This window comes from Piliocolobus tephrosceles, chromosome 20 (genome assembly GCF_002776525.5).
Source record: "Piliocolobus tephrosceles isolate RC106 chromosome 20, ASM277652v3, whole genome shotgun sequence".
Lineage (NCBI taxonomy): Eukaryota > Metazoa > Chordata > Mammalia > Primates > Cercopithecidae > Piliocolobus > Piliocolobus tephrosceles.
This window is the reverse complement of record NC_045453.1, coordinates 30,080,927-30,108,740: the sequence shown is the minus strand read 5'-3', so window position 1 is coordinate 30,108,740 and position 27,814 is coordinate 30,080,927. Positions and strand designations below refer to the sequence as shown.

General features: G+C 45.0%; 2 protein-coding genes across 2 annotated transcripts; one reads left to right on the top strand and one right to left on the bottom strand.

Moving 5' to 3' along the window:
• Window positions 1-131: 131 nt before the first annotated feature.
• On the bottom strand, window positions 132-27,352 carry RAE1 (ribonucleic acid export 1). Its single transcript, XM_023231921.1, has 12 exons — window positions 27,021-27,352; window positions 24,296-24,392; window positions 23,612-23,716; window positions 21,711-21,803; window positions 13,521-13,607; window positions 11,744-11,830; window positions 11,558-11,629; window positions 9,741-9,848; window positions 4,989-5,095; window positions 4,830-4,905; window positions 3,752-3,946; window positions 132-578 (listed from the first exon to the last, which is right to left on the bottom strand). Exons 2-12 carry the CDS (start codon window positions 24,383-24,385, stop codon window positions 492-494), a joined length of 1,107 nt encoding a protein of 368 aa, XP_023087689.1. The 5' UTR covers window positions 24,386-24,392; window positions 27,021-27,352; the 3' UTR covers window positions 132-491.
• Window positions 18,766-19,808, top strand: MTRNR2L3 (MT-RNR2 like 3). The gene has a single exon (XM_023231922.2). The coding sequence runs from the start codon at window positions 19,217-19,219 to the stop codon at window positions 19,289-19,291; it is 75 nt and encodes a 24-aa protein (XP_023087690.1). The 5' UTR covers window positions 18,766-19,216; the 3' UTR covers window positions 19,292-19,808.
• Window positions 27,353-27,814: the final 462 nt, after the last annotated feature.

Genomic DNA, 27,814 nt, shown 5'->3' with positions numbered 1-27,814 from the left:
CCCTAAGGTTGCTGCGTTTCCCGGAGGTTGTCTGAAATCTCACCTCAAAACCCCACGCTGATGCCGGGCAGGACGCACGTTCCTGAGGTTACAGGGTAGGAAAGGGGAGAAAAGGACAAAGGAGGCTGGGAAAGCAATCTGCAAAAGACTTTATTACAAAACACAGCACGGGGCTCCTAGACGCTTCGCCAATATTCTCTAACACATACACTGAAGCACTGCCAAATCCCTGGCGGTGCCCGCAATCTAACGTCTACAGTAACCTCAACCCCCTTAGAGGTACAGAAAAACTCTGCAACAGGCAGTGGAATGGAGAGACAGCAAGTCGCCGCGGACGCCTGGGCTCTCGGCTGCTCAACAACGACATCGTTTTCTCCGGGGGTTGAAATCCATGTCCATGGCTGACAACCCAACAAGACTGGGACCCAAATTCGTATAGAGATGAGGCAGAGTAGAGAGAACAACTCTGGCCGGGCCAGAGTCTCCAGCCACTACTTCTTATTCCGGGGCTTTAGCTCTTCGGCTGCATTACGCAGGAAAATGTAATTTTTTTTCTGGGGATTATAAAATTCATGTCCCTAAAGAGAACAAAAAACACCAATGATCTTATTATTCAACAGAAAGCGTTTGTAGGTGCTTTTTCTAGGTGAAGTCCTGTGCTACCATACTGGAAGCATAATCTCTCAGAGAAATAAAACAACAAAGATAAAGTCAAATGTGAAGCAAAACTTCAGTCCTCAGAGAAAGGCCTAAGGACGTGTTGGTATCAGTGTGTCATCCATGTCCTGCTGAGAGAGTCTTCACAGGTTCGTGTTTTCGACACTGAGCCCCCTTTTAACACCCCAGGACTTTAACGCCAAGATAACTGCCTTGGGCCCCTTGGTCAGCATTAGCTCTGACCTGAGAATGTTTCACGGAAAGGAGGACATCTGACCTGCGAGGCATCATGGGGATGAAGGAGGACGCCCCGCCCCACACAGAAGGAGCGACAGACACAGAGCGCAGCAGAGGCATGCATGGCGGTGAGTGATCCAGAGGCGTGTGCGGGGGTGTACATGTCTGCCTAGGCCCACACTGGAGGGGATGCAGGGCTATATAGCATCGAAAGACCCCTGAAATCAGGATGAGGCCAGACTACAGGGCAGTGAACGGCAGAGGGAGGCCTTTGAATGTTATTCCCCAGGAAAAAGGAGGCCGTAGGCAGGTCAGTGATGCGATCACATTTCAGTTTTAGGAAGAGGCGAGTGGGGTGGGCCAGGCAGATGATCCGGAAGAGAGACAGCAGGCAGGAGCCACAGGTGGGCCAAAGACTTGGAGGAGGGAGGTGGGGCATGGCGCCGGGTGCACTCTGTCACCTGTACTGTGATGACATGTTTTTATTCTCTTCCCAACAGGCACGCCAAGAAAGCTCTAGAAGGTTTGCTCAACAGTGACCACTAATTCTCATAATAAACAAAGTGTAGTTTTTCTGAAGTTACTCAAGCAGCAAGCTAATAACATCAATCATATGTGATCATGACTTTGCACTAGAGATAACTGTCCTTGAACGAAGAGCAATGAAAAACCCCTGAAGCAAATTTCTCTTTTAAACTAGAGATTCTAATTTATGTAACCCCCACAATATGCTGACATTAATTGCTTAAATGAATTAGATTACTTCAATTTTTAAACAGCACTCAAAGCAATTACTTTTCTCACTGCTTTCAATTTATTACTACTTTTTTAACGCTTATAATGTATAGAGTCCCGCATGTCATTTAAGTTAAAATGCAGAATTTTGATGTAGCTGCTGGGATGAGGACGCAAAGAGAAGATTCAGTAAAGAGCCCAATGTGGGAGTTGAGGCCTTGGGCTCCAAGCATGCCACAGCCTGTCCAACCTAAGCCCGGCAGAATCGAAAAGGTACACTCTTGTCACAAAACTGAGTGCATGGCTTACACAGGTGAATGGATAAACAAACGGCACACCCTACCTAGGAATACTACGCAGCACTGAAAAGTAACGGACGAGCGATTCACTCAACAGCACGGGTGAATTTCAAAATCCTTATGCTGAGGGAAAGAAGCTGGGGCAAGGAGAAAATGTAGTGTGGGGCTCCACTTATAGAAAATTCTAGAATATTCAGACTAGTCCATAATGCCAGAAAACAGATCCATGGCTTTGTGTGTGCGTACGGGAAGATGACAGGAATACACACAAAAACCTTTCGGGGAGATAACTGTGGTGATAGTTTCACGGGTATTTACAGATGTTGAAACTGATCAAACTGTACACTTTAAACAATGACTGCATTTCAACTGTACCTCAATAAAGTTGCTTTAAAAAAATGCAGCTGCATGGCTCACACAGCAAACCCTCAAACAGGGAAACACAGAAGCAGCAGCAGGCCTGGAGGGTCAGAGGGATGGAAGGCAATCAGCTGGACTTGTGTGTCTATGTTCAGGGCCTCAGGAGACTAAGGTGCAGCCATACTCCTGAGACTGGGAAACACTAAAGGTGGAGTGGGCAGGGCCGGAACCAAGGGACGTCTCCAGTCACTGGCTTTTGTGGCAGCAGGTGTCTTGGGAATGCAAAGCACTGGTTAGAGCCCTGCGGTGGCCCCCCAGGCTGAGATGGCGAGAGGTCAGCAAGGCAAGAGGGGCCAAGAGACGGGAGCTGGCAGGAGGATGGAAACCACAGCCCGAAGCAGAATAAACCAGGACGTGACCAAGCAGTAGTGAGGAGAGCTGTGTGGAAGAGGAAGGGACAGGTGAGTGCCTGGCACAGAGAGAAAGGAAGCTTCTGGACTGGACGAGAAGGACGTGGCCACGGGGACTCTGAGTACAGCTCTAAGAGGCCAGAAAGTACCTGGCAGTGGACTGAGGAGGGGACCGAGCACAGGGAACCAAGAGGGTAGGTGCTGACACCACTCTCACGATAGCCTTACCATACAGGGAAACGGCTCCTTGAGGCTTCCGTGCTTAGACAGAGGGGAGGAGCTGGTGAACGGGGACAGAAGACAGTGGGAGAAGCCCCAGAAAAGAGCCGTGAAGGTGGAAGGAGGTGGGGTCAGCACAGGTGAACATGAGGTGAGCGGGAAAGACACTGCAGGCCACTAGAAGCCCCTCCTGTGTGAAGCAGGCGACCTCCCCATCGGAAGCCAGGGCAGGGTAGGGAAAAGTCTAGAAGGCTGCTGTGGAGCAAAGGGCAGAGTGGGGTGGGAGGAGAATGATGAAAACCACAAATACAATGATGACAACCTCTCCAGAAGAGCTGAGCGGTGGAAAACATGCAGGCTGGCTGAAAGCCAACACACTTCCCCACGGGGTTGGGCACTGAGTACCCGAGTCTACACATTTCACCATCACTCCCAAAGGCCTCAGAATTGCAGCCCCGCTCCTGCCAGCTCCTAACTCCCCCTGCGCAAACCACCCAGCTAACCAACTACCACCACCCAGGCGAAAGCTCCATGACCCGCCCTGCCACCCCCTTCATAAAGTGCAGCCCCCGGCCTGCCTGTGCTTCTGTGCCCAGGACCAGAGCAGCCCACAATGGCTCACACTGGCTGAGTGCTTCCTGTGTGCTGGGTTCTGGCCAAAGGCTGTACTGAATTCCCACAACCATTTGAGGAAGTCCTGCAATTTCCCCTTACAGGGAGGGGACGGTGACCTGCCCAAGGACACGTGAGTCCTGAGAAGAGTCACAACTCAGGCCGAGGCCTTCTGAACCCAGAGCCTGGCTCTACTACCTTGGAGCGCCAGGGAGTTCTCACCTTTGACCAGTCGTAGCTGGAAGCGTACGCAAATATGTTTCCATTGTGATTGAAACAGCAAGCTGAAATGGGCTGATCTAACTGTTCTGAAGTTTTTAGTTTTGTTCTGGCATCTTTGTCCCAGAAGCTGAATCTACCATCAGATCCCACAGTGGCAAGAGTGCCATGAACAGGATGGAACGCGATTCCATTTACCTGCAAGGATTGACATGCACAATGAGAAGCCAGGCAGAGGGGCGCGGAGAAGGTTCCACCCACGCACACTTCCTGCTTGAGTTAGGAAACAAAGCTCACAGGTACATTTCCTTCGAGCTGCTGCCCGCTGATCGCAAAAGAAACTATCCAGACTTCCTCCATCAAATGCCAGCCCAGAACCCAATCTTGCCTCCTGTTAAGGCCTGCACACCAGAGAAAGTGAGCATGTGGACAGCAAGAAACAAGGAGCAGACCTCAGGAAAACGTTTCTTTTGAGCAAACAGATTTCTCAGTCTGAGCTGTGTGTGTGAGCTGTCTACCAGCACTCCTAAGTGAGGGAGAAGACTCCGGCAAAACATCCTAAGCTTGCGTTCAGAAACAAATAACACAATGCTGCTAGTCAGGGGGCACATTAACACAGAAAACAAGGCCGGGTGCGGTGGCTCACGCCTGTAATTCCAGCACTTAGGGAGGCCGAGGCGGGCGAATCACAAGGTCAGGAGTTCGAGACCAGCCTGGCCAATATGGTGAAACCCCGTCTCTACTAAAAATACAAAAATTAGCTGGGCGCCTGTAGTCCCAGCTACTTGGGAGGCTGAGGCAGGAGAATCGCTTGAACCCAGGAGGTGGAGCTTGCAGTGAGATGGTATCATGCCACTGCACTCCAGCCTGGGCGACAGAGTGAGACTCTGTCTCAAAAACAGCAGCAACAACAACAAAAACCCACAGAAACCTGAAGCCTACAGCATAAGCCACTTATCTCCAGATATGAACACACACAAGCTCTTCAATGATAAGTTTTTTCTGATCCCACAATTCCTCGACCACCTCCAGGTCTGGTTTCCAGATGTACCACCACAGTTAAAAGTGTCTAAAAACGTACCGCATAGATGTCTTGAGGAGCTGAAGTGTTGGTTCCATTAGATCGATGACATTTAAAGGTGAAGTTATCTTTGGCACTGAAAAACAAAGGTTCATGTAAGTCTTCCTTTGTTAATAAAAAAGTCAGGTGAAATCTGCAAGCTGACAGAGTCACACTTACGGGTTTGGGGGGTTGATATAGTGAATAGCAACTCTCCCCTCGATACTTCCCAGGGCAAAACCAGTAGGCTTGTTCTGTTTGTCTTTAAAAATAGCCACACACCGATGCTACAGTTAAAATAAAACAGAGACATAATCACAGAGTAATATAAGATGTCATGACTAACATGAAGGTAAGTCATTTTTACCCCATGTTTAGGTTTTAGAAGAACCAGAAGAACATCACTCAAATACAATACAGCAGTAAGCATTGCTTTCTAACTCCTTAATAACTCCGTCTAAGCCGTGAGCTTATGACCAAACTGCACACCCTGTGCTCCTCCCTGCCTCCGTTGCTCGCTGTCTCTCTGCCACCCTACAAGGCCACGTTCACGCCAGCAGAGCCCCATGGGCTGCGAGGCAGGCAGCGGCTCTGCCCATGGGGAATGGAGACGTCCCTGGCTAGGCAGACACCCCTCAGGAGGTCACCTGATGCTTCTGCACCTCTGCCTCCCCAGCTGGAGGAGGGACGCAGGCTCTGCGGCACCAGTCTCACAGGGCAACAGGGTGAAGGGGACAGTGGGTGCAGTGGCCATGCTACACACAAGCAACACGCTGCACTTCGCCCAGTGTTGAGTTTGAGGGCCCAAGGGAGGGTCTCCACTCTACAGAAGAACCCAGAGGTTCTACTACCCAGCCTTCTGGGCAGAGAAGCCGACCACCCTGAGGAGAAGCTAACTTCAGAGATACCACTTCTTCCTTCCAGTCGTGGCAACCTGGCCAAAGCCCGGAGGGCCACCCACCCTGCCCTAGCTGGCCATCTGAGCTTCTGTGTGAGTTCAGGGGAAGCTCGGCAGGACCCAGGCAGGGGCTAGGCAAGATGAAGGGAGAAGCAGCCTCTGGCGTTGTGACAGCTGCTGGGGATGCGCGTTTCCTAAGTACGAAGGAAAACGGCCTGCTCTTTCATTCCTGTACTGTTTGCTCCCCTACCTTTTTAAAAATTGCCAGACCATTACTTTTGTGAGTACAAAGAAAAAAAGTAAAGCAAAGTGACAAACATCTGCAAGTTCTTAGACGACAGAAAAGGCCATGGCTGGTCCTCAACACAAGGTCTACTGTGTGGCACACACCAGGAACTGCACAACGCCAGGGGTGCCACTTGCATCAAGAGCCACACGCATTGGCCCTGTACAAAGGCCGATGGCAATCAGTCCTCGACAACGGAGAGGCCAGGGCGCTAGCACCAGGTGGCAGGAAGTGAAGCCAGACGGGACCTGGTTTTTTTGGGATTCACCCAAAACGAAATGGGGAGGCAGGGAAGGGCTTAGGCCGCAGTCCAGCAAGGCCAGTGGTGCCACTTACAAGAGCCACTGCCTCACCTCGGGAGGATGCCTTGAACGAGAGCCAAGGTCTATGTGCTCGTTTTATTGTGGTAAGAACAGTTAACACGAGAGCCACCACTTAACACATTTCTAAGTCTACATTATTGTTGACTACAGGTACCATGTTGTACGGCGTATCTCTAGAGCATTCTCGTCTTGCTTAACGCAATTTCATCCCATTGATTAAGTAGCTCCCCATTTCCCTCTCCCCCAATCCCCTGATGACCACCATTCTACCCTTTACTTCCGTGAGTCTACGTTGGATGTCACGTTTCAGTGGAATCATGCAGTTTCTTTCTGCGTCTGGCTATTTCACTTTGCATAATCTCCTTCATGGTCACCCACACTGTCACAAGTGGCAGGATTTCCTCCTTCAGGCTGCACAGCATCCTACTGCAGGTATACACCTCATTTTCTTTATCTGTTCACTTGGCTATTGTGAACAGTGCTGCAAGGAACACTAGGAGTACAGGTCTCTTTTCAAAATACCCACTTCGATTCTTTTGAATCAAGACCCGTAAGTGGAACTTCTAGATCATATGCGGATTGTTTTTCATGTTTTGAGGCCTCCAGTTTTCTGTAACGGTTGTGGCATTTTGCATCCCCCCAATAGTGCGTGCAAGTTCCAGGTTCCCCACACCCTCCCCAGCACGTGCTATCTCTGGGCTTTCTGGTAACAGTGGTCCTGTTAGGTAGGAGACGGTATCTCATTGTGGCTTCCGTTTGCCTTTCCCTGATGGTTAGTATGTTAAGCACATTTCCATACACCTGCTGGATATTTGTACGTCTTCTTTGGAGACGTGTCTATTCAAGTCTTTGGTCCATTTTTCATGTTGCCAGTTTTCTTGCTATTGAGTTGCAGGGGTTCCTTATGTATTCTGGAAATCAATCCCTTGTCAGAAAGAGTCTTCAAATATTTTCTCCCATTCCACAGGCTGCCTTTTCACTCTCTTCATGGTTCCCCCTGCTGTGCAGGAGCTGTTAGTTTAACACAGTTCCACTTGGCCATTTTTGCTTTTGTTGCCTGTGCTTTTTGGTGTCATAGCCAAGAAATCACTGCCAAGACCAATGTCATAGAGTTCTGATCTAAGTGCTTTCCAATACTTGAATTAGATGTGGCAGGAGGGAGGGAGAAAAATGAACAGATTCCCAAATAATTTCAGGGTGGAGGGGAGGAGATTGAGGATTAGTGAGACAGGAGGGGGAGAGTTCAATCAGGGGTGACCTCAAGATTTCTGGCTCTACCAAAGGAGATGGAGGTCCCATTGAATGGGCTGTGAAGCACATCAGGAGCAACAGGCTGGTGGTGGCCGAGAGGGGCACGTTCAGATCCAATGTTCACTCTGCAAATATTTACAGAGCACCTTTTACACTTGAGGCCCTGCTCCAAGTGCTGGGAGGTGGCAACAAATACAAACAAAAATCTCTGCTCTCATGAGGTTTACATTCTAGTAGGCAAAAGAAGTGAAATATTTAGTATGTATATGACATCCATACATACGTATAAAATAGATGGTACTGCTGGCAGTGGCATGGGAGAATCCTGAGGCAAGGGTAACATTTGAATAAAGAGCCACAGAACGTAGTCTTGGGTTTGGCGTGGGATACTGCAGGCTCAGACGCCTGGGAGACACACCAAGGAGCTGTCCGACTGGGTGTCCATGTCAGGAGCACAGAAATGAAGTCTGAGTCTCCAGTTCACAGGGCATGGCTGAGTGACAGTGGATGGGAGATCAGTTGAGCTTGGGTGGAGGAGGCAGCAGCTTAGGGAGACATCTGTGGAACATCCACATTCAGCCAAGAGCCAGCAAAGACGGAGTAGCAGCCACAGAGGTAGCGGGTAAGAGGCTGGCAAGACAGCAGCCGGGGAAATGTGTCTTGTAAGAACAGTGAATGGTGCTCTGTTCCAGTAAGAGGATGGCTGTCCAGTATTCCCTGGAATTACCAATGAGGATGCCACTGGTGGTCATGCCAAAAACCGTTCTGACAGAACAACAAGGGCAAAGGTCTCACGAGTGAGAAATGAGTGGGAGGTAAGGGAACAAAGGACATTTCAGGCAAGATGCCCAACTGCAGAAGGAAAAGGGACACAGGCGGTACTGGAGGAGGATGTGGGGGTCAAGGGAGGTGTGTTTTCTAGGATCAACTAGACTTGAGCAAGTGTCAGTGCTAATGGAGAAGTACTACGTGGCAGGAGAGATGGGGGAATGGGAAAGAGTGATACTCTGCATACGGTTCCCGAGAAGGCTGGAGGGCATGGGGTCCCACCACAAAACTGGCCTTAGCAGGACGGTTTCCACCTCATGGGGGAAAGGCAGGGGAGGGGGCAAGCACAGACAAATTTCTAGATCCGGCAGGAGAAAGAGGAGGAAGTTCCCACTAGCTTCTTTTTTCTCTGAGCAAGAGCTGATCTGATTGGCTGAGACAAAGACGAAAGGATGGAGAAGCTGACAATACAGGCCCAGCAGCCCTGTGGCAAGTGGAGGCCTCAGCGAAGGAGAAAAAGCTAGCAACTGTCCAGGTGTGATGCAGGCTGAGTTGAGGTTGGAAGCTAGGAATTTACAATGGAACCAACCCATCCAGATGTGTAAGTTTATTCTCAAGGAAACCAAAATACTTCGCCCCAAAATAGACTTCTCCGACATATTTCAAGATGGCTATTCAGAAGGGCTGGAAATAATAGCTGAAAAGCTATCTTTTGTGGGGAGATTTGCATCTGCAGAGACAAATGGGCATTGGTGCAGCCAGGCTTTCTCCGAGGCCCTTCCCTTGTACTGATTCAGGGAAGATTAACTGCCGTCTGAGGCCGTTATCTCAGTCCTCTCCGAGGGTGCTGCCTGAGGGGCTTCCTCCACATTAACAAGACCACCTTTGCCCCACAGAACTCCTCTTCTCTTCTTCCCATAACCTGTCTTGTCACGAGAACCCGATTTACCATGAGAACCTGTTTTGGGCCATGCCCTGAGCCCTCTTCTTGTTGTGACCTCGAGATGGTATGAAAGCATCAACCACATTGCCTTTAAGATCTTTGTAAGATGCTGTGCACATCAGTAAATTTGTATGCCATTTCTCCTATTAATCTGTCTTTTGCCAGCTGGTTTTCAGTAAACTCCTTCAGAGGGCAAAGGAGCAGCTTTCCCTTGGTTCCTACAATTCAGTTGCACTCAGCCATCTGGGGGCATGTTTGGAGAAGACATAAGTTCAGTTCATCCAGGGATACCTTAGTATTACTTAGTATTCACTCACTAAGTATTTGTGTTTATATCCTTCAATTCACCCTCCTTTGAACATACTTACAGGTTTTTCAAAATACAACGGTATTCCAGATGTGAGCACAATCTTGCATACAGCAGGTGCTAAATACATGCTTCTTGATTTGACTAATGACGCACCTGATGTTTCAGCGGAGATTCTATCCTCCTGAATTCAGACGGTTGATTCTCTAGTTGATAGACAATCAGGCCCCTCTCTGCAGTTGCCACCACAGCCATGGGGTATATCTAGGGAATAGAGGAAAACAGAGATGCGATTCAGGTGAAGCAGTATGCTGTTTTTATACTAATGTGTTTGATTAAGTTTTGGTTACAAAATTAAGTCTGGATTTTAATAATCCTGTGATTATGTTTCACTAAAACCTAGAGAAACAGTATTCGAAAGTAGAACATTCATATATTTTAAAAAGTCTTGTGTTTTAAAATTAACTATAAAATATTTGGATATTTAGAAAATATACTCAGGAACTAAGAATAAATAAAAATCCCCTACACCACCCCTTCAGTTGCTCTCACTAATTGGTTAACAGTGTAGTATACTTTATTTCAGTCTTTGTCCTCAGCATGATACTTGGTATGTAGCATATTTCTGTACAATTCATATCCTTTGCTCAAAACATGTTTCATAACGTCCATGTCACACACTTTTTCAAGTACTAGCAGCGGCTGTCTAACGTCCCCTCAAATGAACCTACCAAAGGGTTTATTTATCTGTGTCTTGGTGACCCCTTAGACCACTTCCAATGTTCCACTACATAACATAAAACAAAGACCAGCCAGGCGTAGTGGCTCATGCCTGTAATCACAGCACTTTGGGAGGCCAAGGCAGGTGAATCATGAGGTCAAGAGATTGAGACCATCCTGGCCAACATGTGAAACCCTGTCTCTACTAAAAATACAAAAATTAGCCGGGTCTGGTGGCATACACCTGCAGTCCCACTTACACGGGAGGCTGAGGCAGGAGAATCGCTTGAACCTGGAAGGCAAGAGGCTGCAGTGAGCTGAGAGCATGGCGCTGCCCTCCAGCCTGGCAACAGAGCGAGACTCCGTTTCAAAAAACAAACAACCAAACAAAAAACACACAAAAACAAAGACCATTTCTATCTTTGATTATTTCCTTGTGATAAATTCCTAAAAGTGGAATTACAGGATTGTTGGTACAAAACTTTAAGACGTGACTAAACAGATGGAGAAAGTTCCATTTCTTTCTTTATTTCTTTTCTTTTTTTTTTTTTTTGAGACGGAATCTCACTCTGGCACCAAGGCTGAAGTGCAATGGCATGATCTCAGCTCACTTCAACCTCTACCTGCTGGGTTCAAGCAATTCTCATGCCTCAGCCTCCCAAATAGCTGGGATTACACACATGTGCCACCATGCCCAGCTAATTTTTGAATTTTTAGAGGGGTTTGTATTTTTGTATTTTTTTGTGTGTAATTTTTGTATTTTAGATGGGGTTTCACCATGTTGGCCAGGGTGGTCTCAAACTCCAGACCTTAAGCAATCCACCCACCTTGGCCTCCCAAAGTGCTGGGATTATAGGCGTGAGCTACCATGCCTGGCCGAGAAAGTTCAATTCTATCCCACTCAGAGACAGTCCCCAAAGACCTGGTACCACCTCACAAAGTCACTGCAAGTTTTCCTACTGCCATGGAAAGGACATGATAGATGTCACACTAGAGATGGCATGTAGCTAGCTGCATATGTTCAAACAAGTGGCAGGAAAATTTGACATCCAGTATTAAGTACTTCCAGAAGAAACACAGTACAAAAATCTCCCAATTGAAGACGACTGAGGCAATCTGAACTCTATCCTTTATATCTATTACTAAAGTCGGTAGGATTTTTACATTACCTGCTAACTGCAAGATACCACAAGGTGAGAAATACTTATTTTGTTTTTTTAAAAGTAAATATATGTTAAGTTAAAATCCCTTACCACATCAGCACAGTAACACCTTTCAGGGAGTTGCAAAACCATCATAGGATTTGAGGATCGAGTATCCCAAAACTAAAAGCAAAAAAGAGAAGCCAGTATGTGACCATTCAGAGCAGAAGTCAAAATGGTGTAAGAATAAATGACAATCCTGACGGGGCCAAACAATGCCTCAATTGCACATTATACCTTTAAAGTCTTATCCCAGCTCCCAGTCATCACACAGCTGTAGTTTGGAGCTTTGATCCAATGGATGGTTTTAACAGGAGCATCATGCTTTCAACAAGACAAAAACAAAACAGGCCAAGGTAAATGTAAGAATGTGCTGAATGGCTTTAGTTGTGGCAATTCAAAGGGAAGAAACTAATTTAAATACTGAGGTCATACCAAACAAAAATAAAAAGATATTTAGCATTTTACCAATCTTTCCTCACTGACATAGTTTGCATGTCCCCACTAAATCCCATGTTGAGATGTAATCCCCAGTGTTGAAGGTGGGGCCTGGTGGGAGATGTCTGGGTCATGGGGGTGGATCCCTCCTGTCTTAGTGCTGTCCTCACGATAGTGAGTTCTCATGACATCTGGCTGTTGTAAGGTGTGGCACCTCCTCTCTCCCACAGCTCTCTCTCCTACTTTTGCCATGTGATGTGCCTGCTCCTGCTTCACCTTCCGCCATGAATAAAAGCTTCCTTGGGATTCCCCAGAAGCCGAGCAGATGCCGGCGCCATGCTCATACAACCTGCAGAACATGAGCAAACTAAATCTCTTTTCTCTATAAATTACCCAGTCTCAGGAATTTCTTTACAGCAATGCAGGAAGGGACTAATATACTCATGATCAAAATAGTCAGTTTAACACAAGAACATATATCTACTTTCCATGCTAGCAAACTTTAATTTTTTTACTCATAAGACCTATGTGCGGCCGGGCACGGTGGCTCAGGCCTGTAATCCCAGCACTTTGGGAGGCCGAGACGGGCGGATCACGAGGTCAGGAGATCAAGACCATCCTGGCTAACACGGTGAAACACCGTCTCTACTAAAAATACAAACAACTAGCCGGGAGAGGTGGTGGGCACCTGTAGTCCCAGCTACTAGGGAGGCTGAGGCAGAAGAATGGCGTAAACCTGGGAGGTGGCGCTTGCAGTGAGCTGAGATCCGGCCACTGCCCTCCAGCCTGGGCGACAGAGCGAGACTCCATCTCAAAAAAAAAAAAAAAAAAAAAAAAGACATATGTGCGAGTGAAAGTAAGCTCCTCCTTAGGGAGATACTCAGAAATAACAAGTAGGGGATTCCACCACAGTTTTACTCACTAAGGTGACATGAATTGAGAGATCAAGATGTTTCTAGTACACAGCACTGTGACCTGAGTATGCAGCGCCTTCCTGAAAATGTTCCAGCATTGTGCTCTTCCTGAAGCCCCCTTAGCAGCTGGACCCTCTGGTTCTAGGTTCTCTTATCTTCATCATTACTTCTGCCCTTGGCATTCTTCCCACAGTACCTGCCAGTGGCCCTGAGTAATGGTGAAAGTTCCACATGTGTGGGGAAATGCCCCTCTTACTCGCTGCTCTATTACTGGCCCCTAGACAGAGAACACTTGCTGGATGAGTAAGTGACCAAATGCAGTTGGCAGAAGACCAGCCATGCATGAGGTCAGAACGTCCAACCTGTGAATGTCACGGATCACCTATGACCTATCTTTCATAGATTTTCATGTCACTAACTCCTTATGACTCCATCCACACATATATGAAGACCCATGACAAGACAATCTGTGAACACTAGTTAAGAATGAGAATGGTTATAAAATTGTTATTTCTGTGCTCAAGACGTTTCTGCTATATTGTCTAATTGATTTGACAGAGTCTAACTGCACCTTTTCTTACTATAATAATTATTTCACTTAAAGAGCCATGAGAGTCCTGGGTACCAGTTGTGCCCAGCCTTTCTGCAGAGGCTTCTGTTACCTGTGCAATCTGTATCGCTTGGTTACTGCTGAGGTCCCACATTTTGGCAGTTTTATCACACGATGCCGTAAACACTTTGCTACCATCCTAAAATAAAACAAAAATTTTGCATTTTAAGGAAAATTAAATCTCTATATACATTTAGATACTAAGTTGAATATATTGAGGCAAACTTTGGCAATCTTTATTTTTCCAACTGTTTGGGGACCAGTGTACTGCAAACTACAGTGTCATACAAAAAACTCATTTTCATCTATTTCATTATTGACTTACTTTTCTAAGTGAGAACATATAAACAGGATTTTAAAAATCAGAAATCACGAACTAGTGAAAACAAACTCTCTTGTCCCTGATCCCAGGTCTCCTGTCAGTAGCAAACATGGGCCACTCAAAAAATTTTTTCTTATTTTGATAAACCTTAAGCCTTCAGAAAAGTTGCAAAAATACAAAAAATACCCATAAGCACTTCACACAGATTCACCAATTGTAAACATTTTGTTACATTTATCTTTCTTTCTACATATAAAACACATAACTCTATAATCACTATTACTTTTGTTCAGTCCCTATCTAATAACACTTCGAAGTACATGCAATAAAGCTATGCCAATTTACAACAGTCACTGGTCCTATCTAACCTGTCAAGTAGATTAAAAAATTAGTGGTCACTGTCTGATGGTTTCACAATATCCACACAAATAACTGAAAGTAGGTTTTCTCTGTCACTGCAGCTTGAAAGCAGCCAAACATATGTCAATCAATGAGTGTGGCTGCATTCCAATAAAACTTTTATTTACAAGTCAGTGGGTCACGTTTGACTCATGGGCCATAGTTTGCTGAACCTTGGCCTAGTCTATTTATTTCATTTTTGGTTTCAGAGCTCAAAAATTGACCACCATTCTCCTCTAGCAAAAACTTGTTCCACTGAAGTGACTTCATTTGAAAGAAGAGATAAAACTTGCTCCTCATGCTTTTAATGAGGTTGTAATTCTATAAATCCTTGAAAACACAGTAAAGGAAAGGTATGAGTGTATGGAGAGGGCCGCCCTGAATCCAAGTGAACACTGGCCTCTCAATCTCATAACGCCAGCCCCACCACATGTCATCAGCATTGTGGAGCAGAGCATGCCAATCTCAGTGGGCACGTGTAGACATAAAGGAGAATCCAGCAAAGCACTGGGAAGAGAAAGAGTATGTGTGTATGCTTCACCAGCTGCTCTAAGTCTACCTGCTTCAGCCGCAGAGTTTGAACCATGTCCTTAAAGTACCAAAGATTCAACTTTACCAAGTTTGGCTTGGGAGGAAGGATAGCTTGAGGCCAGGAATCTGAGACCAGCTTGGGTAACATAAGGAGACCCTGTGTCTACAAAAAATAGAAAAATAAGCCGGGTATGGTGGTGCACACCTGTAGTCCCAGCTACTTCAGAGACTGAGGCGGGAGGATCACTTGATCCCAGGAGATCGAGGCTGCAGTGATCCATGAGGACACCACTGCATTCCAGCCTGGTAACAACCCTGTCTTTCTAAACAAAACAAATTTAGAAAGACTGAACAACTTGGCAAAGTCAAAAGCCTGGAAGAGACAGAGTTGAAATTTGAACCCAGGCCTCAACTGGATGAGACAATGCTTAAAAAGCTATAGGCATGTGGTTTACTTCTCAAGAATCAGCTCTACTGGCAAGGCGCGGTGGCTCATGTCTGTAATCCCAGAACTTGGGGGAGGCCGAGACAGGTGGATCACTTTGAGCTCAGCAGTTCGAGACCAGCCTCAGCAACATGGCAAAACCCCGTCTCTACTAAAAATACAAAAATCAGCTGGGTGTGGAGGTGGGCGCCTGTAATCCCAGCTACTTGGGAGGCTGAGGCAGGAGAATCACTTGAACCCAGGAGGCGAAGGCTGCAGCGAGCTGAGATCGCACCATTGCACTCCTGGGTGACAGAGCAACAGTAAAAAAAAAAAAAAAAAAAAAAGCTCTATTCTTGTTTTCTGTAAAGCATTCACAGAAGCCTTTCCAAACTTTACAGTTGCCTTCTGTATTCTTTTTCCCACGCAGCACCAGTTCATCTTACCTCCCTCAGAACGTACAACTCTCATTCCTACGTCTGATCCTCCCACTAGATGGTATGAAACTTAGATTCAGTTTTATAAATTCCAATAGCCATTAGATAACATTTGAGCAAAAGAATTCCTGCATCAGTTAGTTCTATTTCTTGTCATACTTTATAAGAAAGTTTCTAATTCTGACCCGTTGCCCAATCAGTAAAGACAGGCAAAATACATTAGAAAAGTTTCAAATCTACTCATGCTGCTACTTTTCCATGCGTAAACTAAAAATAAGTTGCATATGAAATGAATGCTTCACTTTTCAAACTTTTCATGTATCTATTAATGTAGTGTCATATCTTGATCAGGTGTGTCAGGAAGACATTTTACAGATGATAAAAATGCCTTAGAGAAGCCTATCCTTGCTAATGAATGAAATGGGAGCAACTGTGGCCCCTAAACTATGTCAAAATGTTTATACACAGAATTATTTCTTATATACGAGCTAAATAAGATCACATTAAAGCAGTAGTCCCCAACCTTTGTGGCACCAGGGACTGGTTTCATGGAAGACAATTTTTCCAGACTGGGGTGGGGTGAGGGTGTGGTTTCAGGATAAAACTGTTCCACCTCAGATCACCAGGCATTCGATTCTCATAAGGAAGACACAACCTAGATCCCTCACGTGCGCAGTTCACAACAGGGTTCGCGCTCCTATGACAATCTAATGCTGCCGCTGATCTGACAGGCGGCGGAGCTCAGGGAGTAAGGCTCACTACTGGCCCACCATTCACCTCCTGCTGGGCAGCTTAGTTCCTAACAGGCCATGGACCTGTTCTGGTCCACAGCCTGGGGGCTGGGGACCCCTGCATTAACGTATGGCCATAAAATTAAGATGGCCCACACGTTCCCTTTAAATAAGACATCCTGATGGACTAATGACTACCACCCTATTAGCCAGTCACGGGCGCACTGTCATGTATTTGGTATTTAATTTTGGGGGTGCTGTGACTCAGCATGGCAAGAGCCTGATTCCTGCCAAACCCATTGTAGCTGAACTTATATTGAATATTCCAGACTGACATAACAACCATAGGTGTTAATTCTGGTTGAAGGACATAACAATTAATCAACAGACGCTCACGCTTGCACATATGCTCAATTTCAAGAACTATTTCCGATTAAATCTGCAGCCCTCCCCCAATCTGACTTTACTATCAACCTGGGGAAACACACCTTTGCCAAACCCCAAACACAAGAGACCAAAATGCAACCCAGTCAGAATCCAGACATATTTTAACCACAAACCCCCCAACAGCTACTCCTCGATTGATGTAATTTTCTAAAAAATCTTAAGACCCCCCTACCAAATAAATCCTCCATTATGCATAATATATTAACTAAACTTCTGCCCTAATACCAATATAATACCTTGAGCATAGCCCTCTCAAAGTGCTGCCCCAATACACCATAACCCTAAATCAACCATACTCTAATTATGAATAACCCTCTCAGCCAAACCTCTGCCAATTCAACTTTAAAGACCCTGAACTTCCAGAACTGTAAACAACTATTTCTTTCTTTCTTTCTCATACTTTAATTTTCCACTTAAGTATTCTATGTAGTTAATGTAGCTTAACCACTCAAAGCAAGACACTGAAAATGTCTAGATGGGTCCACACAACCCTATAAACAGATAGGTTTGGTCCTGGCCTTTTTATTAGTTATTTGTAAGATTACACATGCAAGCACCCCTACCCCAGTGAAAACGCCCTCTAGATCACCCGGATCAAAAGGAGCAGGTATCAAGCACGCACACACAAATGCAGCTCAAAACACTTTGCTCAACCACACCCCCATAGGAAACAGTAGTGTTAAATCTAGTAATAAACAGAAGTTTAACTAAGCTATACTAATATTTAGGGTTGGTTAACTTCGTGCCAGCCACCGTGGCCATATGGTTAACCAAAGCTAATAGAACTTGGCATAAAGAGTGTTTAAGGTCTGCCTTCAATAAAGCTAAACTCCATCTAAGTTGTAAAAAACTCCAGTTGAAATAAAATATACTACAAAAGTAGCTTTAATACCCTGAAGACACAGTAGCTAAGACAAGAACTGGGATTAGACACCCCACTATGCTTAGCCCTAAACCCTAATAGTTACATTAACAAAACCATTCGCCAGAGTACTACAAGCAACAGCTTAAAACTCAAAGGACTTGGCAGTGCTTTATATCCCTCCAGAGGAGCCTGTTCTATAATCGATAAACCTCGATACACCTCACCATCTCTTGCCCCCGGCCTATATGCCGCCATCTGCAGCACACCCTAAAAAGGTTATAGAGTAAGCACAAGTACACACATAAAAACGGTGGGTCAAGGTGTAGCCCATGAGGTGGCAAGAAATAGGCAACATTTTCTATGTGCAGAAAATCTCACGACAGCCTTTATGAAATCTAAGGGCTGAAGGAGGATTAAGTAGTAAACCAAGAGCAGAGTGTTTGGGTGAATAAGGCCATGAAGCTCGCACACAAAGCCCATCACCCTCCTCGAATACTACTCTAGAAATCACTGTTACTGATAATTTTCTACACAGGTACAGAGGAGGTAAGTTGTAACATGGTAAGCATACTGGAAAGTGCACTTGGACAAGCCAAAGTGTAGCTTAACCCAAAGCATCCGGCTTACACTCAGAAGATTTCATCATGACCTGACTCTCTGAGCCAACTCTAGCCCCAAACCTCGTGAAAAATATTATCAAACTATCTTAATCAAACCATTTACCTTAAACAAAAGTATAGGTGAAATTTCTATCCTGGTGCAATAGACAGTACTGTAAGGGAAAGATGAAAGAACTACATCAAGGAATAAAAAGCAAAGACAAGCCCTTATACCTTCTGCATAATGCATTAACTAGAAATAACTTTACATAGAGAACTATGGCCAAGTCCCCTGAAACCAGACAAGCTACCCAAGAATACCTGAAAGAGCACACTCACCTATGCGGCAAAATAGTGGGAAGATTCACGAGTGGCAGTGACAAGCCTGCCGAGCCTGGTGATAGCTGGCTGTCTTAGTTCAACTTTAAACTTCCCTATGGAATTACTTAATCTCCCTGTAAGTGTGTTAGTCTAGAGAGAGACAGCTCTTTAGACTCTTCCTACAGAGAGTAAAAAACATTACCACCACAGTTGGTCCAAAAGCAGCCACTAATTAAGAAGGCATTTAAGCTCAGTATCTAACTGTCTTAAATTCTAACCAGTCTACTGAACTCCTAACATCACATCGGACTAAACTATTACTTAATAGAAGCAATAATGTTAATATAAGTAACATGAAGACATTCTCCATTGCATAAGCTTACACCAGACCGGAGCAACCCAATGACAGTTAACAGCCCAATACTAATAAATGATATAATAAACACCCTATTATTTGCACTGTTAACCCAACACAGGCATGCTCTAAGGAAACATTACAAAAAGTAAAAGGAACTTGGCAAATCCTACCCTGCCTGTTTACCAAAAACATCACCTCTAGCATTACCAGTATCAGAGGCACGGTCTGCCCAGTGACATATGCTCAACGGCCGTGGTATCCTGACCGCGCAAAAGTAGCATCATCACTTGTTCCCTAAATAGGGACTTGTATGAATGGCCACACGAGAGTTCAGCTGTCTCTTACTTTCAACCAGTGAACTCGACCTATCCGTGAAGAGGCGGATATAAACAAGTAAGACGAGAAGACCTTACGGAGCTTTAATTCATCAATGCAAATAAAAACTCCAACAAGCTACAGGCCCTAGCCTCCTATCCCTGCATTAAAAATTTTGGTTTGGGGTGACCTCGGAGCATAATTCAATCTCCTAACAACCTAAACTAAGACCACACTAGTCTAAGTGAGGTTTTACACACTGAGCCAATAATTTGATCAACAGAATAAGTTATCCTAGGGATAACAGTGCAATCCTATTCTAGAGTCCATATCGACAATAGGGTTTATGACCTCGATGTTGGATCAGGACATCCTAATGGTGTAGCCGCTATTAAGGGTTCATTTGTTCAATGATTAAAGTCCTGTGTGATGTGAGTTCAGACTGGGGTAATCCAGGTCTGTTTCTACCTATTTAACATTCCTCTTAGTAAGAAAGGACAAGAGAAATAGGGCCCACTTCATAACGTGCCCTCACTCCATAGATGATGCTATCTCAATCTAATAAATCATCACATACTCTACCCAAGAGCAGGGTTTGTTAAGATGGCAGAGCCCAGCAACTGCATAAAACACTTTATAGTCAGAGGTTCAATTCCTCTTCTTAACAACATGCCTATAATTAACCTTCTCCTGCTCCTAACATCCCCACTCTCATCGTGATAGCGTTCCTTACACTCATCGAATGAAAAATCTTAGGCTATATACAACGACGTGAAGGACTCAACATTGTAGGACCCTATAGACTGCTTCAACCATTCACTGATGTAATAAAACTTTTTACCAAAGAACCTTTGTGGGTCTTACCATCTACTATCAATCACCCTTTATATTACTGCTCCAACCCTAGCCCTCTCTATTGCTCTCCTCTTATGAACCCCCCTCCCTACACCAGATCCTCTAATTTTAATGTAGGCCTTCTATTTATACTAGCCACATCAAGCCTAGCCATCTATTCTATGATCAGATGAGCATCTAATTCAAGATATGCACTAATCAGCACACTATGAGCTGTGGCCCAGACGATTTCATATGAAGTCACCCTAGCTATTATTCTGCTATCAGTTCTACTGATAAGCAGTTCATTTAACTTACACACATTCATCACACGAATTACTCTGATTGCTCCTACCATCATGGCCCCCAGCCATAATATGAGTTATCTCCACGCTAGCAGAAACTAACGGAGCCCCTTTTGATCTAACAAAAGTAGAGTCAGAGGTAGCCTCAGGCTTCAACATCGAATATGCCGCAGGCTCATTTGCCCTCTTCTTTACAGAATACATGAATATTATCATAATAAATGCTCTAACTACTACTATTTTCCTAGGAGCACCACACACTGTATATCCGCCAGAACTCTATACCACAAATTTCATTACCAAGACCCTTCTAACCACTCTCTTCTTACGAATTCCAACGGCATACCCCAAATACTATGACCAACTTGTACATCTTTTATGAGAAACTCCTACCACTTACACTGGCATTTTGCAGATGATATATCTCAATGACTGTCCTCATTTCCAGCATCCCACCCCAAACACAGAAAATACAGCTGACAAAACAATCACCATACGTTAGTGTAACATGCTGAGTGCAAAGGTTGCACCCTACAGGATTTCACTGAGATGACATTCCTGTAAAGGCAAAACTACAGGGACAAAAACAAACAAACAAACAAACAAACAGATCAGTGGTTTCCAGGGGCTGGGAGCTGGGAAGAATTTGACGAGAATCTGGAGGCCGATGGATCTGTTCTATATTTTGAACACAGCTCTATGCATTTCTTAACACTCACAGAGCTGTACACCAAAAAGGTTCAATTTTACAGCAGGCAAATCAGACTCAATAAACCTGACTAAACGAACAGGTACAAGGCCTCGGAAGGGTCCTCAAGGCTTAGCTTCTTTAGCACTGCAGTGTGTCTGCCTGTCACCAGGCCCCTTAACATTCTCACTACTTTTGGGTTCAGCCGCCAGGAGCAATGGCAGGAGAACAGAGAGAGGCTGGGGTGTTCAACTCCTGGCTCCCCTCGCCAGGCCAAGGCCCATCTACAGCTGTTCATCCCTTGACTCCCCTGTGCCAGGTGGAAGACCTTCCACAGCTGCAGCGCATGATGTACTCCAGGAGCCCCACCCACTGCAGCTCGCCACAGGTGTTTCCCCTTCCCTGCTGGCTTCTTTGTAAATTGCCGCTTAATCATTCAACTCTCCTTAATCACACACACAAAATTTAATACAAGAAAAGCTTTCAAAGAAAGTGGCTAACTAAAGCCAACATTAAGAACATTAACAAATGACTATATTTATGTTCAGAAACTTAGAATTCTTACAATATGAACACGTATATGCTATTTGTGTTTGGATTATTAAACATTCTCAGTTATTCTGTACTTTAAGTAAAAGGGTACATGAGAAACGGAAGGGAACGTACATCACTCCAGCAGACATCCAGCACAGGCCCAGTGTGCATCTGCTGGGCTTTTGGAATGGTCTGTCCACTGTCTTGAACTTCCCAGCAGCGAACCTGTAGTAACAAAAAAATTCAACGCAAACAAAGCAATTTACAATGTATTGCTTGCATTTAACACCTAAAAACTAATGGTGTACACCTTAACCATACATAGACTTCTCATAGCAACCTAATTATCTAACTTCAAGAACAAAGGAATTAAAATATCTGTGAAAACGACTGTTTTCTTATGCCTAAGCTATTAAAATAAACAAATTCTATTGCTTACACATAAAATTGCAGATAATTTTCTCACTGCATCTATGAGACACGTCTTCTAAAGTAGAATATCACTTACCCATTACCATTCTCTGAATGGTAAGACTAAAGTAGAAACTTACCTCTTTTCTGAATACTTTTTAATATAATCTCCCCTCCGTTAAAAAAGTAATAAATTTTAGAGATTTTGTAAATATGGCAAAAAAATAAAAATCACCCTAATCACAACACAGATAACCACAGCTAATGGTTCTGTGTGCTCTTACTCTTCTTTCCATGTACACATATTTTCTGGAAGACACTAGATCACACAGTATCTTCGCTTTTGCAGCTACAGCTTTCTTCCTGCATCACCAGCCTGTTCAACTTTAAACATCCTTTTTTTGAAGCAGCAAATCATTTGAAATCTTTCTAGAAATTACATGTAGAACGCAAGCTTGCTCAACCTTGACTACCATCTTTCCTCCTGTTCTCCTAACCCCTGCTGCCCCTGTGCTGTAGGCTACAGTTTGAAAACTTTTCCAAAAACTTACAATGGTATTCCATCATACAAACACACCATACATTGCCATTACTATTGGATATTAACATTTTCAAAATTTTCACTAGCATTATGGTTTTCTGAGAGGCAGTACCAGGTACTGGCTAACTAGAAGCGTGGGCCTGAGCCTTACTGTGGGTCTGCAGCCTCTGGCTTTGCCACTCACTCAGATATGTAACCTGAGGCCAGTTATTCTACTTCCCTAAGCTCAGCATCCTGATCCATAAAATAGCGACCAAGTTCACAGTGCTTTGGCTGTAATAAAGGTTAATTTAGACAATGCAGATGAGGTACATTATCAGGTTTCCTACTCAAGTCCCAGAAGAGTATCAACGAGATAAAGGGTATAAGCTTAAGGATTTTTGATAACTATTGCCAATTATCCTGTGGAAAAGCTCTGCCAACTTACATATCTACCAGTCGTACATGTAGGGTTTCAGCTTATCCTTGCTGGCACTATTATTCTTTTAAACTTTTAATTTTGTTAATTTAATAGAAAAAAGAGTCTTAAATTTGCATTTTTCTGATTACAAGCATGGACGAATGGTTCAGGTTTATTCTTACTTTTGTGAAGCCCCTATTTACACATTTTGCTTATTTTTCTACCAGAGTTTTCTTTCTTTTAGTAAATTGTAATTTTTTTGGTCTTTCTTTTTGTACACGATGAGAAAGTATTTAGGCCGATCTATTATTTAATGTTGAAAAAGTTTAACACATGCCTGAGGAACACTATCAGGATGCCAAGAAGGAGAATTTGTTGATGTGTGCCATTGGGTATAATGTTCACTCTGGATAAATATGACATTTTATTTAGGAATAAACTTCAGGAGATTGAACTACAGTAGAAAATTCCAAGCAATACATTTTTGTGCTTTCCTAACAAAAACCAGTGTAAGAACAAATAATGTCTGCCATTCAGAAGGGTTCACACCCCCAAATTGATTTCTGAAAAAAAGGCCATAAATAAGTCTGATTCTTTTACTTGGGAAACAAAGGAGCTAAAGCTAACCTTGCCCATACAAAGAGAGATGATTTATAGAACACGTATTTAAGGAGCACTTACATCATTAGCCCATGATCCTGCAATAAGAAAGTTCCCCGGCAAGGTTGGTGGGCTAAAAGATAGACAACCGATGCTATCATCAGGAGATGATGTTACTTCAATATCCTGGGGGAAAAAGTCCATGTTAAAATGTATGCATACTCACAACTTAATTCAAAATGGTTTTCTTTCTCACTAATTACCTCACGGTGGCCTTTCCTTGTGCTCAAGAACTAACTGAATTAGACCTTTCCTTACTGTGATCAAAAAGAGGAGTAAAAAATAAGCTGGAAAAAGCACCAGCAGCACCAGGACTAGCAGCAGCAGCTGCTAATGAAATGCCCATGGCCTCGTTTTCTAAATGACCAGTTCACTCTGGCCCCACAGGGCTAGATCATAGTTTTCACCTGCCCTCCCTTCTCCCCAACCATGGGAATTCTGAGTCAACAGTCCTGGGCCAGGCCCTGGGAATCTGCACTGGAATCTGCACCTTTGGTGATTCTGGAGACCTGGCAGGCCAGGAAGAACAGGACACTAGTAGAGGGGACACATTTTCTGTGCTCCGGTGTTTGAGAAAGATGAGTTAGACAAAGTTTCAAAGCTTTTGGCCCAAAGGAGGCTCCCAAGTCATCTCAGGTTCTGTCCTTGATGGGAGAAACTCTGGCCAAACTCTTCCTACAAGCCCCAGGAAGCTTTTCATGGTACCTTCATAGGGTTGTGATTGTCTGTGGTTGCGCTGCCAAACATGCTGGTCCCACTGGTTCCGAAACCTGAGGTTGTTCCAAACAGGCTCATTTTGACCCTGAAAAATAATGAAAAATGTTAAGGGTGGGTTTTCTCTTAAGTAATATCACTGAGAGGCAATGGTAAGATAATTAACTGGCAGAGGAGAAATACTCAAAGTGGCTTGAGGCCAGGCTTCACTTTTCAGACAAGATTTATACATGCAATGAGCAGAGTGCTTTCAAAAAATAAACCTTCTATTTTAGAGTAGTTTTATGTTTCCAGAAATAGTAAAGATAGAATTCCCATACACTCCATATCCAGTTTCCCCTATTATCTCATATTAGTACGGTTCATTTGCTACATTAATAAACCAATATGGATACATTGCAGATTATTTTGTAGTCACCAGCTAGAAAATAAATTCATTCATTTTTTACATAGAGACACCGAGTTGCGAATCAGAAATATAACAGTAAACAAGACGGCAAGTCCTGTGCTTTCAGGTTTCCACCTAGTGGGCATTCACTTTCTTATTAATTTCTGAATTCTGGTTTACGTCCGTATCTGCATGAAACTACCTAGAACAACCAGTCCGGGCAGCAAATCAGCAATTTCTTGGTAAAAGTTTTAAAAAGGTCTGGCATCGTGTTTTGGACATTCACCCAGCAAGAACCTCTCCCACCCTGGGTTTTTTCCTGGGTATCATAATCTAACAGGCCCACCAGGGTTTGGCCAGGGCCTCTGCCACTCAGGAGTTGGGACTCTGATCTCACCAGTCTTCATCTTCCTGCTCTGCAAACATAGAGAACATTAACACCTCCTCCAGGCCTCGTCTGGGGATCAAATCAGATTATGTAGAAAATGCAGTGTCTAGTTCAGAGCAGGTACAATAAACGACTTTTCCTTTCTTTCTTCCAACTCCCCAAGGAGTTACATACACTGAAGCCACATTTCAATCCTGCTACCCGTTACACTGAGAAGTCCTCCATACAAGTCACTTATCCAAAGGGAGACAAATGGCTGAGTGACATCCTTGCTAGTAAGAACACAGAACAGAGAAACTGCAAAGAATTTGGGGAAGGCATTTTGAGTTTCCTCAGCTTCATGAAAAATAAGTGCAGAACAAAAGGTGAGCGCAACAGCTACAAGCACATGTATGTTTCAGTGAACGTGAGGGGATGTGGTGCTTGCCGACCACATTTCTGCCCGCAAATGTAGAGGTACTTGCAACACCAGTTAACTGTATGAACGAACAAAGGCAAAACAAGGCCTCTGCAATCAGTCCAGGTGCTGGCTACACGGCTTTGGACAGGTCGCTTAACCTTGATTTTCTCATCTGTAAAACAGAGACACTAATATCTGCTTCAGAGTTATGAGAACTAACTGAAGCCACACACACAGTGCCTAAAACGCTATAGGTTCTTAATAAATGTTACTTTCACTCTATTCCTCTACCTCAACCTTCAAGCTGGGAGAGAACATTTCTGTCATTAGGGACGAACTTAGGGAAAAGAACATGGTATGTGAGAGTCGTTCGTGTTAGCCAGTGTGGACCACACCTTATGCTGAGCACTGGGAAACTTTCAAAGTTCAGAAGGTACAGGCATCTGTGGGACCCACCTAATCTCTTCCCGCTCTCTACTGCCTTGCTGCACCCCAGCCCTCCTAGCACTGCTGGCTTCCTTTCTCTCCTGAACACAGCAAGTTCATCCCCGCCTTGGAACAAACCTAGTGCTGTTTCTTCAGCCTGGGATGATTTGTTTCCCCTTCCCCACAGCTACCTCCGTTTTAATTTTCATATCCCAGTGCAAAAGTTGCCTCCTCCGAACTTTTTGGGGTCATGAAAATGTCCCAAATTTGAAGTTGTGATGTTTACGCAACTGCATAAAATTTCCAATTTCACAATGTACACTTTAAATGGCTGAAAGGTATGTAAGCTATACTTCAAAAAAGCTGTCACACGTATTCTTTAATTACCTCCTCAGAGGCTTCTCTGCCAACTTTAACATATCTAACCTTCCATCACATCCCCTTGCTTTCTTCACAGCACCAGTCATGACCTGGAATTTCTTGTTTACACTCAATCTCTTCCCCACCAGAATGCAAGCTCCAAGGGGGCAGCCACTTGCCTGGATTCTTCCCCTAATGCATGCCCGGTCCCACAGTACAGTGCCTGGCCCAGGGCGGCTGGTATTTAATAATACTTGCGGGGAGAAGTACTGCCTGTATAGTTGCACCTATATACGTATACAATAAATACTTGCCGGGGTAAGACAGAAACAGACTTAGTTTCAGAGAGTGGTAACTGCTACGAAAGAAAAGAAGCAGGTTGACGTGGAAGAGGCTAAAAGGGGATGCCTTTCTGTAAATCGGGCAGGGAAAGCTTCTCCGAGGAGCTGACAAGTATCTGACGAGAGGCCAGACGTGTAAGGGGAGGGGTGGAGGCGACAGACACTGTATTAACGCAACGTGACCCTTCCCAGGGCCTCAGCTCCCCCACAAGAAAAACGACGGATGAGACCCCAGGTGACCCCTAAAGCGACTTTCAGCTCTGACCTCGCTTCCAGGACCCAGCAACGAAGCTTAGTCAACAGTCCCGCTCGCGCCCCAGCATCCCGCAGAAGCGCGCTCCCCGGAGGCAACTCGGCCTCTGTGGGCGCCATGGCGGCGGGTAACAACGGGATGCGCGCGGCACAGGGCCTACCTGGAGGTCTCGCCGCGGCGGAAAGCGGCGGCCGGGAGCAGGAGGGTCTGAGGAGTTTGCGAACCTGCTCCGGCGCGGAGGACGAGGGCGAGGAGCGTGGACAGAAATCCCAGGAGCCCGAAGCCTCCTTAAGCCGGCGGTAGAAACTGCCCTGAGTACCGCGGAAACAATGCGCGTGCGCCCTGGAGCCACTTCCTGCGTCGCCCGGAAATCGTCGCTGAAAAAGGCTCCTTTCCGCAAGGCTACAGCACATGCGCAAAAACGCTTTACACCAGCAGTTTGCGAATTGGTCCAAGGTTGGTGTAGCCACAGCAAGTTGGTAAGCGATTGCTTTTATAAATCCGCAACTGGTCGGGCGCGGTGGCTCACGCCTGTAATCCCAGCACTTTGCGAGGCCGAGGCGGGCTGATCACCTGGGGTCAGGAGTTCGAGACCAGCTTGGCCAATATCATGAACCGCCCCCCGTCCCTCCCCGCCCCCGTCAGTACTAAAAATACAAAAATTAGCTGGGCATGGTGGCGGGTGCCTGTAATCCCAGCTACTTGGGAGGCTGAGGCAGGAGAATCGCTTGAACCCAGGAGGCGGAGGTTGCAGTGAGCTGAGACCATGCCATTGCACTCCAGCCTGGGCAACAAGAGTGAAACTCCGTCTCAAATCAATCAGTCTGTAACTAGGGCTAGCGCAAGGTAGCTACCTGTTTCTCTTGTGAATTAATTATTACATTTATCATGTATAAACATCTAAAATATTCTGATTGCTGCCAATTCAAGTCCAAGGCCATCCTCTGAGAAGCT